This window comes from Nycticebus coucang, chromosome 22 (assembly GCF_027406575.1).
Source record: "Nycticebus coucang isolate mNycCou1 chromosome 22, mNycCou1.pri, whole genome shotgun sequence".
NCBI lineage: Eukaryota > Metazoa > Chordata > Mammalia > Primates > Lorisidae > Nycticebus > Nycticebus coucang.
Window position 1 is genome coordinate 18,896,096 of NC_069801.1, and position 12,732 is coordinate 18,908,827.

A 12,732-nucleotide genomic window follows, 5' to 3' on the forward strand; every position below is an offset into this window, starting at 1 on the left:
ATAGCTCACTGTGTCCTTGAATTCCTGGGCTCAAGCAATCCTCCTGCCTCAGCCTCCTCTAAGCCCAGATATAGCAATGAGGACACTTCCTTGGGTTGAAAAACTTGCCCAAACTGGGCATCAGGCACTTTGGTAGGGAGAACTACAATACCACCCTTACCTCCCTGATAGGTGATGTAGAATCCAGACAAATGCTACACAATCGGGGAGGCTTGCTGGAGGGGGCCACCCCTGTCCTTTGGAAAACCTGACCCCTTGTGAAGAGACGATCATGAGTATAAACCACCTGGCTTCTAACTTCTCAGACTGGGAGAACTGGATGGTCCAAAGAGTATGCCAGGGGTACATGAAACCATAGTGCAAACACAGTGTGGTTACTCACTCTGTAAGTTTTTACTCTGTACCGTGAGCTGTCCTATGAGCTTGGACTATAGACACAAACAAAACCAAACTAAAGTCCCTGACCTCCTGGAGTTTATATTCTAGTTGGGGGGTGGGGAGACAGACATTCAGCAGATAAATAATCAGAGAGTAGGATAAATGTTAGAGGGTGGAGTGAGAAACACCTCGAGCTGTTGCGTAGTGTAGTATGTGGCACACGCTTTATGAGATGGTGACATTTAAGCAAAGACCTGAAGGAGGTGTGGGAGTGGGAGTTTCAGGAATTCTCAGAGTAGTATATTCCAGAGAGGAGGAAGAACAATGGCTAAGGCCCCCAGACAACAGTGTGCTTGGCGTATTCAAAAAGAATCACAGGAGGCTGGTGTGGCTGGGTGGGGAGCAAAAGGGGGAGCGGTAGGAGATGAGGTCAGAGGTGTGTTCGGGAGAATGGCACATCTCCACCCTTCTTCAAGATTTCTCTGTGTGTTATAAAAACAAACACGAGGAAATAATGCAAAATAGGCACGCATTTCAAAGTACTTATGGACCTTCCCCGGCACAAACATTGCTTTTCCCCTCCCCAGTCCCAATTGCTCTGCCTATCCATGTGAGCCTTGTTGGGGAAATTGGCAGACCACAAGTGTGACTGTGACCAGGTTTCTATGCACAGGTTTTGAGTTCAGCCTCTGCCTAGTGGCTTTCTGGTGGTCAGTAGGGGTTCTGGAGGTCCTTACCATCTCAGGGCTGTGTGGAAGAAAATGCCTACTGGCTCCCTCCAGGGTAAGAGCTGTGTTCAGTCAATGAAGCTTGATGAACCCTGAAAGGGTTCTGTTCCTCCATCCATACCCTGGTGCTGTGAGTTCAGGTGGAGCCTGCCCCAGACCCTCACCGCAGGGAATATTTGCTGACTCAAACTGAATTTTATGAACTCTCAGGCATGTTGAGGTTCTGCTGGATTGTTTTCCAGCTCAGATTGACTTTGAACTGGTTCATCATTTTGGTTCCTTTTCAGGCAGGGTGGAGTGGGGGAAGCTGGAAAGAAACTTTGGTTCAGTTTATGCTTCTGTGAAAAATTAACACTGGGTTCCGTTCAGAGTCCAGTGAGTCATCTCAGTTTTGTTGGTTCAAGTCTCCATCTTAGAGGGAGCCTCCTAGAATTTATTTCTTTTCAATAAACCAGATAGGCACAGAGAAAATTGAATATGATGCCATTCTAGCCTGCAGGAGTGGTAGGGACAGAACAAGTCCCAGTGCAGATAACAGCCATACTGACTGAGCAAGCCAAGCACTGGTAATTAGGCCCATCCCCCTCTAACAATGAAACGGAGGCTTAGGGATTTTCAGGACATTGCAGTGTCAGGGTTTGAACTTAAACAGTCCTACTCCAGAGCACGTGTTCCTAACCACTGGGGTACAGGGTCTCTTTACCTGAGTCCCTTGAGAAAATCTGAGCAACTTGCTTTGGGCTGGCAGAGGAAGAAACTGACCTGCAAATTTCACTGTATTTTCATGCATACTTTCAATGTGTTCAAACATTCTGATACGTGCTATGTACTAGGGATGTGGAAACAAACGTATGTCCGGGCCTCCTGAAACTCACTATTCAACCTAACCTGGGAAGTAGGGAGGGGTAGCTGTGAGTTAAGTATTACATAAAGTCCAAAGAGGGCACAAGTAACTGTTTCCAGAGGAGGAAATTTGCCGTAGGCGATCAACAGCAGTAAACTGGGAACAGGTGCTTACCCTGTGCCTCACCAAAGAACCATAGCCCCTGACCTTGGGAGTTTAAAACCTACTGCAGTTTATCTGGTTTCAGAACCACTTACTTCAGAATTGTCCTGGGCCTGTTAAAATGTGGATTTCTCTCCTTCCCAGAGAAATGTGACAATTGCATAAAGCAGTACTGAGCGTGGCACTCAGGTGATTCTAATGCACTCAAGTTTGCCAGGTGAGTAGGTGAACGAAATTGGTACAGGTAGGGGGAACAACATGGATAATGAGTTGGGGGGGGGTCCTTAATAGCCTTCAGGCATTGGGGTGGCAGTTCAGGACTGTAAGCTGTAGGAGAAGGAGCTTGTCAAATTGTTTATCACCCAGGGCTTCACTCAGAGCCTGAAATACAGCTGAGTTTTATAGATAGCTGTGAATATGCTGGCTCCCAAATTAAAAAGACTTGGAGAGTCAAAAGGAAAAGCGAAGTCGGAGGCAGAAGAAAGAGGTATTCTAAGGCGATGAAGACTTTCCAGTAAGTTGTCCTGGAAAAAGCAGCTCGGCGTAAAACAGGGAGTTGGGAGTGGCCGCTGCGGGGAACGGCGATTAGTCCTGGGGGATGCAGCAGGGGAGGAGACAGGAGGCTCCTCTTCGCCTCCCCAGGCGGGCGGAGGCATGAGGTCACTTGGCACTGTACCAGCAGCAGCTGCGGAGGACGCGCCGGCGCTGCAGAGGGAGGCAGTGTCAGGCGCCAGCCCCTGGGGACTTTCCCTCCCGCCCCCTCGACAGGCGTGGCTAGGAGTTCCGCCTACCGCCCACTAGAGCCAGAGCTTTGTACGACCCACCAAGATCCAGCCCCCAGTCTAAGCCACGCCCCATTCGAGAGGCCGCCGTGGACCCTCCGCCCGCGCCACAGTTGTTCCTCCGCCTTCCCCATCCTAGGTCACGCCCCTGAGCTCCGGCCGCCCCACTTCCCCAGGACTTCGGAGAGTCCAGAGACACCCAGCCGTGGCCCCGCCCACCTAAGGACTCCGCCCCCTGAGCCCCGCCCCGCCGTTTGAAGCGTCTCGGGCTGCAGCCGCTTTGGAGTCGCGCGCGGGGCGTGGGGAAGTGTTGAGGAGTGCAGGTCGCTGCCAGCTTGACGCCCGACTGTCCAGCCAGCGCAGCGCGGCGGGAGCCCTCAGCCAGAGCAGCCTCAGAGCAGACGCAGCAGTCGCCGTCGTTCGCGGAGCGCAGCCGAGCCGGCCATGGCGTTGTCGATGCCACTGAACGGGTTGAAGGAGGAGGACAAAGAGCCCCTCATCGAGCTCTTCGTCAAGGTGAGCGGTCGCCTCGTCGTCCCACCCGGCCGAGCCCCCTGCGCCCGCCGGGGCAGCGGGGGGCGGTGTCCCGGGGCTTTTCCGAAGCGCCCTCGCGCGGCGCCCGCACCCGGGTCTGAGCGGAGAGCTGCGGGCTCCAGCGACGGCGACCCATTGTCTCGGGACCACCCGCGCCTTCCCGCCTCCGAGGGCTCGTCGAAGGTGCTGGGGTGGAGACCCGGGCCCCAGAAAGCCCCAGAAAGGGGCAGCGGTCACCGTCTCCAGGCGCACGGGCTCCGGCGGACGCGGGACCAGCGTCCAGCGTGTCGGTGGTCCGGAGAGCCCGTGGGTGGGACGAGCATCCCCAGCTTCGGGCCGGCGGGAGTCCTGACACCCACCCACCCCTGAGCCCTCCAGGCCACTCCGGCGGGGGAGCCTCGAGCCAGTCGTCAGACGATAAACTGAACTTCTTTGAACGCTTTTTGAAAGAGCCTTTGCTGCCCGTCAGCAAGAAACTGAAACTTTAATTTTTGATTTAATCTTAAAAATTTTACGGAAGAGCACAAGCTCCTAGACCTTTGGGAAAAGACCGAGATTCCCAGCTTGAGTTTTTTTTTTTTTTTTTTTTGTCTTAGGTATTTACCCCCGTCTGGTTTTCTTGTTTCTCAAGCGCAGAATTGTATGATGCAACATTTTGGCTTCTCCCCCTTGGCGTTGCTGCTTCGGGAAAGAAAATATGTGTGTGTGTGTGTGCGCGCGCCCTTTTGTTTTGAAAGAAATTGATGAAGGAAAGAATTCATAACTTGCTCGGGCTTTAAAGGGTTGACTTTTCCCTTGTCTTTTCTTCAGCTTTTGTATCCTGGAACTATCTTACTTGCGTACAAATACTATCCCTAACCTTTTCCTTTTTTTTTTTTTTTTTTTAAATATTTTTCAGTTTAGCCAGGACGAAAGAGTGGTAGTTATAAACATCTGGATCTAGCTACTTCCCTTAAAACTTCTTTAAAAATCTTTGAGATTCTCTCAGCCACTTAACTGAAAAAGCTAGGCTCATTCAGAGCTAGGCAACATACTGGAAACTTAACAAGAATGGAGAAATGTATTGTTCTGTGTTTCCCAGAGTTTTTATTATTTCATTGTTTTATTTATTTTTTATTTCAGGTTAATGTGAGGGTACAAACAACTAGATTACAATGTTTGCATTTGTTAGGTAGAGTCCCTCTCAAGGCTGTGTTCTGTACCCTTACCTTAAATGACTGAGGTTTTATTTTAAAGAAAGGAAGAGATAGGGCGGTGTCTGTGGCTCAAGGAGTAGGGCGCCGTTCCCAAATGCCGGAGGTGGCGGGTTCAAACCCAGCCCCGGCTGAAAAAAAAAGGAAGCTATAGAGGGACGTGTTTCAGTTGGAGAGAAGACATGATCAGCAAATGATTAGGCAGTGTTTGTTTTAGGATTTTCTTGCAATGATCAGTTTCAGAAACATTTTAGTCCAGGAAACTGAAACAGCAGACAGGTGTAGAACTCCCAGAATATCAAAGTGTCTCCGTTACTTTGGGTGGCAGATATAGTACTTTGAGGAGCAGAGAAATGTAGAAAGGAACCAAAAATGAGAGAAAACAGAAGGTACGGGGTGGTGGTGGTGGAAAGCAGTATGGAGAAGGGAAAAGGGTGGGTCAGAAATCATTAAAAATTTTTTTACTGAGCTGGGAATAAGAAGGAATTTCCATAAATTTAAAAAAAGTATACCAGGGGTGGCACCTGTGGCTCAAAGGAGTAGGGCGCCAGCCCTGTATGCTGGAGGTGGCGGGTTCAAACCCAGCCCTGGCCAAAAACTGCCAAAAAAAAAAAAAAAAGTATACCAACTAATTTAAAAAACCTGATACTTTAATGGTGAAACTTTAGAAGCAGCACTAAGAATCAGATAAGGATACCATCAGTATGGCTTCTATTCAGCATTGTATTGGAGGACCTATGCAATACAGTAAGACAAGAAAAATGAAGTACAAGAATTAGAAAGGCTGGCTCCGTGCCTGTACTCAGAGGCTAGGGCGCCAGCCACATACGCCGGAGCTGGCGGTTTTGAATCCAGCCCAGGCCTGCCAAACAACAATGACAACTACAACCAAAACAAAACAAAAAAACAGCCAGGCATTGTGGTGGGCACCTGTAGTTCCAGCTACTTGGGAGGCTGAGGCAAGAGAATTGCTTAAGCGCTAGAATTTGAGGTTGCTGTGAGCTGTGACACCATGGAACTCTACCCAGGGCAACAGCTTGAGACTCTTGTCTCAAAAAATAAAAAAAAGAATTGGAAAGGCAGTGATCAATGCTCAATGCTCCGCTTGCTGTCGATTTAATATTTAAATTAGAAGGAGAGGAGTGCGGTACGCTGTTTCCCAAACTCGAGACAACTGGCATAACCCTTCCCAGTTTTCCTGTATTGTGAATCACTTGAAAACATCCTGCTTACCACTACTTGTAAGCCTTTCTCACTGGGCTTGGGAGCAGAGAGCCGGGGCTCAAGTCACAGTTCTGTACTTCGGTATAACCCAGGTTGGGCAATTTGTTTTTCCTCTTTACGCCTTATTTTGTGAAATCAGAACTGGAACTTTGCACTGATACAGACCAGGTTAGTTGATTGAAAGGAAAAAAAGGGACTGGTAAAATGTGGTAAAGGATTTTATTGATTGCTTCTCAGAACTTATGTGTAGGAAATGCAAATGAGGGAAAATACCCTTGTAAATATAGTTATTTTGAAAGCAGTGAGGGGGCAGAGGCTGTGGTTCTCCAGAGTGATGTGTTAAACATTGTTAATTATTCTAGCAAGACGTATCTGAGTTTGTCATAGGAAGCTATTTATACTTGAAGCATGTAGAATTTATAGAAATTTAAAATTTGGTTATGGTGCTAAGAGGGGATGCAGAGGAGTGTAATGGGGTATTGAGCTAAATCTAATACTTGTCTAGGACTGAGTTGTTGTTTTTTTTTTTTTTCGAGACTGTCTCACTTTGTTACTCCCAATAGACTGCTGTGGCATCATAGCTCACAGCAACCTCAGACTCCAGGGCTCAAGCAATTCTCTTACTTCAGCTTCCCAAGTAGCTGGGACTACAGGCACTCATCACAACACCCACTATTTTTAGAGGTGTGGGGGTCTCTCTCTAGCTTAGGCTGGTCTCGAATTCATGAGCTCAACGCCTGCCTTGGCTTCCCAAGTGCTGAGATTACAGGCATGAGCCACTGCACCCGCCTAGGACTGAGTTTTAAGTTGAAGAGAAATAGACTAGGACCTTCTCAAATAATGGCGACAGATCTCACAGGTCCATTTCCTTTCTTGTTGAGTATTATTTTTGGATTTGTCTGCCTCTGAACCCAGTAACTCCATCATTTGTAAAATAGCAGTTTCCTGTTATTTTTTTTACCTTGACGTCTAGAGGATAGGATATACTCCCACTAGTAAAAAAGGTTTACAGTGGCAGATGGCAGTCATCCTCAATAGTAGAGATTCTCTCTTCCTCAAACTGAGGGGCCTGGTAGGTGTGTATATTTTCCGCTGTGGAACCACCAACCAATAGGGTAAAGTTCAGACCCTTCCTTAGCAAGGACATAGTATAAGGTCTGTTATAATCTGACCACTGCCTGGGTTTCTGGTCTAATTTACTAATTGTGTATCCCAAGGCACATTACTTAAACCTCTCTTTGCACATCTGCACAGTCGGGATATTAATAGACTAATCTTATGGGAATAAATCAAAATATGTACTATGTAATAATTTTTGAATAATTTTTCAGACAGAGTCTCACTTTATCACTCTTGGTAGGGTGCCCTGGCATCATGTAGCTCATAGCAACAAACTCTTGAGCTCCAGTGATTCTCTTGCCTCAGCCTTCTGAGTAGCTGAAACTATAGGCGCTCAGCCACAATGCCCAGCTTTCGTTAGACAGGGTCTCTCTCTCTCTGGCTCAGGCTGGTCTCCAACCTGAGCTCAGGTTGGAGTGTAAGCTCAGGCATTTCACCTGCCTGGGACTTCCAGAGTGTTAGGATTACAGATGTGAGCCACCACGCCACTGCTTACCTCTTTTTTCTCCATTACTTAATACTTCTCATCTTTTCATGTATTTGCCATATTTTCCACCAGTGTGTTTTCCTGGCCGTGTCTAGAATTTGGGGAACCAAGATTTCTGTGTGGGTAAAACTAAGTATGAACTTTGGAACCACAAAATGAGAGAATTTGAGAAGAGACTAGATTTTTCGATTTTTCTTTTGCTTGTATAAGCCCAGCTCCTAGTGACATTCCCTTCCGCCCCCACCCTCTAAGTAGCTTTGATGTGATGATGATACTTCTGATCTCAGTTTAGGAAGTAATCCCTTTGTAGAGTTTCATTTTATGGACTGGAATATAAACTTGGTGTATCATGAATTGGGACTATATATATATATATATATATATATTTTTTTTTTTATTGTTGGGGATTCATTGAGGGTACAATAAGCCAGGTTACATTGATTGCAATTGTTAGGTAAAGTCCCTCTTGCAATCATGTCTTGCCCCCATAAAGTGTGACACACACCGAGGCCCCACCCACCTCCCTCCTTCCCTCTTTCTGTTTCCCCCCCCATAACCATAATTGTCATTAATTGTCCTCATATCAAAATTTAGTACATAGGATTCATGCTTCCCCTTGTGATGCTTTACTAAGAATAATGTCTTCCACGTCCATCCAGGTTAATATGAAGGATGTAAAGTCTCCATTTTTTTTAATGGCTGAATAGTATTCCATGGTATACATATACCACAGCTTGTTAATCCATTCCTGGGTTGGTGGGCATTTAGGCTGTTTCCACATTTTGGCGATTGTAAATTGAGTTTTTTTTTTTTAACTTTGTGGTTTTTGGCCCGGGCTGGGTTTGAACCCGCCACCTCCGGCATATGTGATTGGCGTGCTACCCCTTTGAGCCACAGGTGCCGCCAATTTATAATGTTTAATAAAGTTTTAAAACCTAACGTTGGTTTTTGTTAATACATATATTTTCTTACCCTTTCAGTCTCCCTACAGTTCCCTGTTTTTCAGATTGCTTTTTTCAACAACTTCCCAGTGGCACATTGTTGGCAAATAGTCACCAAGCTGCTGGGATTGGAAGAGGTGTAAAAAGTTAATCTGGTGCAGGGTAGCATAACATATGGGAATAACTGTTCCTTTTAAGCTATTTGACAGGAGTTTCTAATGTACGTAGACCCGGGAGCCAGACTGCTGGACTTGAATTTGGCTTCTGTGAAGTGGCAGGCAAGTTTCTTAAGCTCTCAGTGCTTCAGTTTCTTGAATTCCAATATCAGAAAATAATAATAGTAATATTATTACTATTACATAGTAATTACTATGACCCTTCAGCAACCTTATGATTAAAGCTAATAATCTGTGTGTGTTAATTAGAGTAGTTTAAGCTGTTATGATTATTAATTTACAATGGAAGTTTCTTTCTTTTTTTTGGGACAGAGTTTCACTATGTTGCCCTCGGTAAAGTGCTGTGGTGTTATAGCTCACAGCAACCTCAAACTTCTGGGCACAAGTGATCTTCTTGCCTCAGCTTGAGCCACCTGGCCCGGTGAAAATACTATATTCTTTTTTTTTAATTTTTTTGAGACAGAGTCTCGGTATGTTGCCTTTGGTAGAGTGCCCTGGCAAACAGCTCACAGCAACCTCAAACTCTTGGGCGTAAGCGATTCTCTTGCCTCAGTCTCCCAAGTACCGGGGACTACAGGGCCCCGCCACAATGCCTGGCTATTTTTTGTTGTAGTTGTCATTGTTTAGCTGGCCCGGGCCGGGTTCAAACCCACCACCCTTGGTGTATGTGGCCGCCGCCATAACCACTGTGCTACAGGTGCTGAGCTGGGAGTGCTAGTTTTGACATCATTTTTTTTTTTTTTTTTTGTAGAGACAGAGTCTCACTTTATGGCCCTCGGTAGAGTGCCGTGACCTCACACAGCTCACAGCAACCTCCAACTCCTGGGCTTAAGCGATTCTCTTGCCTCAGCCTCCTGAGTAGCTGGGACTACAGGCGTCCGCCACGACGCCCGGCTATTTTTTTTTTTTTTTTGGTTGCAGTTTGGCCAGGGCCGGGTTTGAACCTGTCACCCTCGGTATATGGGGCTGGCGCCCTACCGACTGAGCCACAGGCGCCACCCTAGTTTTGACATCATTTGTAAACTTATACAGAAAACAATTGAAAACTAATGTCTTCGAAAGAAGGAGGAACCAGGAATAAATCTATAGTACCAGGGAGACATATTATTTAAAAGCTGAGGATTAGGGTGGCGCCTGTGGCTCAAAGGGGTAGGGCGCCAGCCCCATATGCCAGAGGTGGCGGGTTCAAACCCAGCCCTGGCCAAAAAAAAAAAAAAAAAAAACTGCAAAAAAAAAATAAAAGCTGAGGATTGGGCTTCTAAAACCTAATTTTGTTTTTTGTTAATATATTTTCCTGTCCTTTTATTTATTTTTTATTTTTTTTGCAGTTTTTGGACGGGGCTGGGTTTGAACCCACCAGCTCCGGTATATGGGGCCGGCACCCTACTCCTTTGAGCCACAGGCGCCGCCCTTTCCTATCTTTTAGTCACTTTACACTTCCCTATTCTTTGGGCTGTTATCTGTTAACAATTTCCCAATGGCGGGCGGCGCCTGTGGCTCAGTTGGTAAGGCGCCGGCCCCATATGCTGAGGGTGGCGGGTTCAGACCCAGCCCTGGCCAAACTGCAACCAAAAAATAGCCGGGCGTTGTGGCAGGCGCCTGTAGTCCCAGCTACTCGGGAGGCTGAGGCAAGAGAATCGCTTAAGCCCAGGAGTTGGAGGTTGCTGTGAGCTGTGTGAGGCCACGGCACTCTACCGAGGGCCATAAAGTGAGACTCTGTCTCTACAAAAAAAAAAAAAAAAAATTTCCCAATGGCATTTGGGAAAGTGCAAATGGATTGTACACTTGGAAGGTTTGATAGTCTAAAGTGAGAGTTTTTGTATTTGTTTCAAGGGCAAAAGTCCTCTTTTTTCCCCAAACAGAACAAATAGAATAGATTTTCTATAGTAAATGATGCTGAGAACTGTTGTAATAATTGAACAAAAACTAATTCAATATCATGACAGTATTACCTTGGATCCAGTTGATATTCATTTGAGTTTTCTAGAGGGGAAGATTCAGGAGATAGAAATGAATGTAAAATGTGAAGTTAACGAAAACTTTATTTCAGCTGGATAGCTCTGAAGACCTAACAGTGCAGCATTTTGCAAAGGCCAAGGTGATGATTTTGGTTAGATGTGAAATTCTGAGAGAAAGGGGTCCAGAATGAGGAAGAGGCAGGAGTTTTGAGGCAAGGGGACTGAACCCATGAGATGAGAGGCAGTTGGCAGGGCCTCACTGTCAGGAAAAGTCACAGTTGGTTTGGAAAGATAGAGAGGTGTCTAGAAGCCAGTAAAATGGTGAGCAAGACTTTCTCACTTCCTTTTCATTAAATCAGTGAGCCTCTGTTCTGGGGTCTCCTGAATAGGGAATTCCTGAATCCATAAAAGGGAAATGTGTTAGGCAAGATGGGAAGTGTGATTAAGGTGTGAGTTGGGAAGATTAAGATTTCGATTAAGTAAAGGAATAGGCTAGGATGAGTTTGCCTGTTTTATAGGCTCTTAGAGAGAATGGAAAGGGACTTCCTAAAGGAAGATAATATTTAGGTCATAACAAACTATCCAAATATGATTTAACAGAAATCTAAATTTAAGGCTAGGCGTGGTGGCTCATGCCTGTAATCCTAGCACTCTGGGAGGCTGAAATGGGAGGATCACTTGACATCAGGAGTTTTGAGACCAGCTGGAGCAAAAACAAGACCCTGTCTCTACTAAAAATAGGAAAAATTAGCAGGTCATTGTGGCAGACACCTGTGGTTCCTGCTAGTTGGGAGGCTGAGGTGAGAGGATTGCTTGAGCGCGGAAGTTTGAGGTGGTTATGACCTAGGCTGACGCCATGGCACTCTAGCTTGGCAACAGAGTGAGCCACTGTGCCCAGCTGAAAGGTGACAATTTAATGTAGATAAGACTGTGATGGGAAATTATGTCAAAGATAGAGTATGTTAAATTTTAACATTAATGTTTCAAACAAGTAATAATATTAGAACAAGGGCCAGGTATTGATCTGAGTTCATCGTGCATATATTTTGTTTTTTATAGATTTGTTTTTCTTGAAGCTGAAATACAGTATAATTGTATCCCTAAGCTAGGAGTATGGCAGGTTTTCTTCTATTTTTTTTGTAATAAAATTGTTACTTCCAGCTTTATGTGTGAAATAACTCATGAAAAGATTTAGTTCTCATTATAATAGGGTGGTAAAAATGTCAGTCATCTGTGGTTACTTAAGTATTGCATTTTTACCACTGTGCAACATAGCTATTTATTTGTATGTGTGGGAGCAGAAAAAAACAAAAGAGAGAATCTGAGCAACACTGGATAATACAAGACCAAGCAGATAAGCTGAAGTAGTTAACAGTTTTTAAAGATTTGTGAGTTCTCTGCACGTTTTCCTCTGCTAACAACCAATTACTTTATTTTTTTACTTATTTTTTTTTTTTGTAGAGACAGAGTCTCACTGTACCGCCCTCGGTAGAGTGCCGTGGCGTCACACGGCTCACAGCAACCTCTAACTCTTGGGCTTACGCGATTCTCTTGCCTCAGCCTCCCGAGCAGCTGGGACTACAGGTGCCCGCCACAATGCCCAGCTATTTTTTTGTTGCAGTTTGGCTGGGGCTGGGTTTGAACCCGCCACCCACGGCATATGGGGCCGGCGCCCTACTCACTGAGCCACAGGCGCTGCCCCCAATTACTTTATTTTTGAGGTTAGGACAAGGTGGTAGATTAGTAGAATGAATGTTCATTAGAAACTAAAGATGAGGGCGGCGCCTGTGGCTCAAGGGGTAGGGCGCCGTTCCCATATGCCGGAGGTGGTGGGTTCAAACCCAGCCCCGGCCAAAAAAAAACCAAAAAAAAGAAACTAAAGGTGAACAAGATTAGGTTATTGTGCTACCCAAGAAAAGTGGAAGAGTGGTAGCTGTGAGAACAGACTACACAGATTAATTAGAGAAAAAAGTAGGTGGTTAGGCTTAAGAAATTAAATTTTGGTCTTGAATATAACATACCCAATACTGGAATGAAATGTTTTTCTTTTTTTTTGTAGACACAGAGTCTCACTTTACTGCCTTCAGTAGAGTGCCATGATGTCGCAAGACTCACAGCAACCTCTATCTCTTGGGCTTCCGCTATTCTCCTGCCTCAGCCTCCCGAGCAGCTGGGATTACAGGCGCCCGCCACAACGCCCGGCTAT

The 12,732-nt window shown here is 45.8% G+C and overlaps 1 protein-coding gene across 1 annotated transcript in view; it reads left to right on the forward strand.

Moving 5' to 3' along the window:
- The first annotated feature begins 3,080 nt into the window (after window positions 1-3,080).
- Window positions 3,081-12,732, forward strand: part of CLIC4 (chloride intracellular channel 4) — an 86,876-nt gene continuing 77,224 nt past the window's right edge. Inside the window, exon 1 of the mRNA XM_053576133.1 lies at window positions 3,081-3,410. Coding sequence (XP_053432108.1) covers window positions 3,339-3,410 — 72 coding nt within the window. The 5' untranslated portion in view covers window positions 3,081-3,338. The remainder of the gene's footprint in view (window positions 3,411-12,732) is intronic.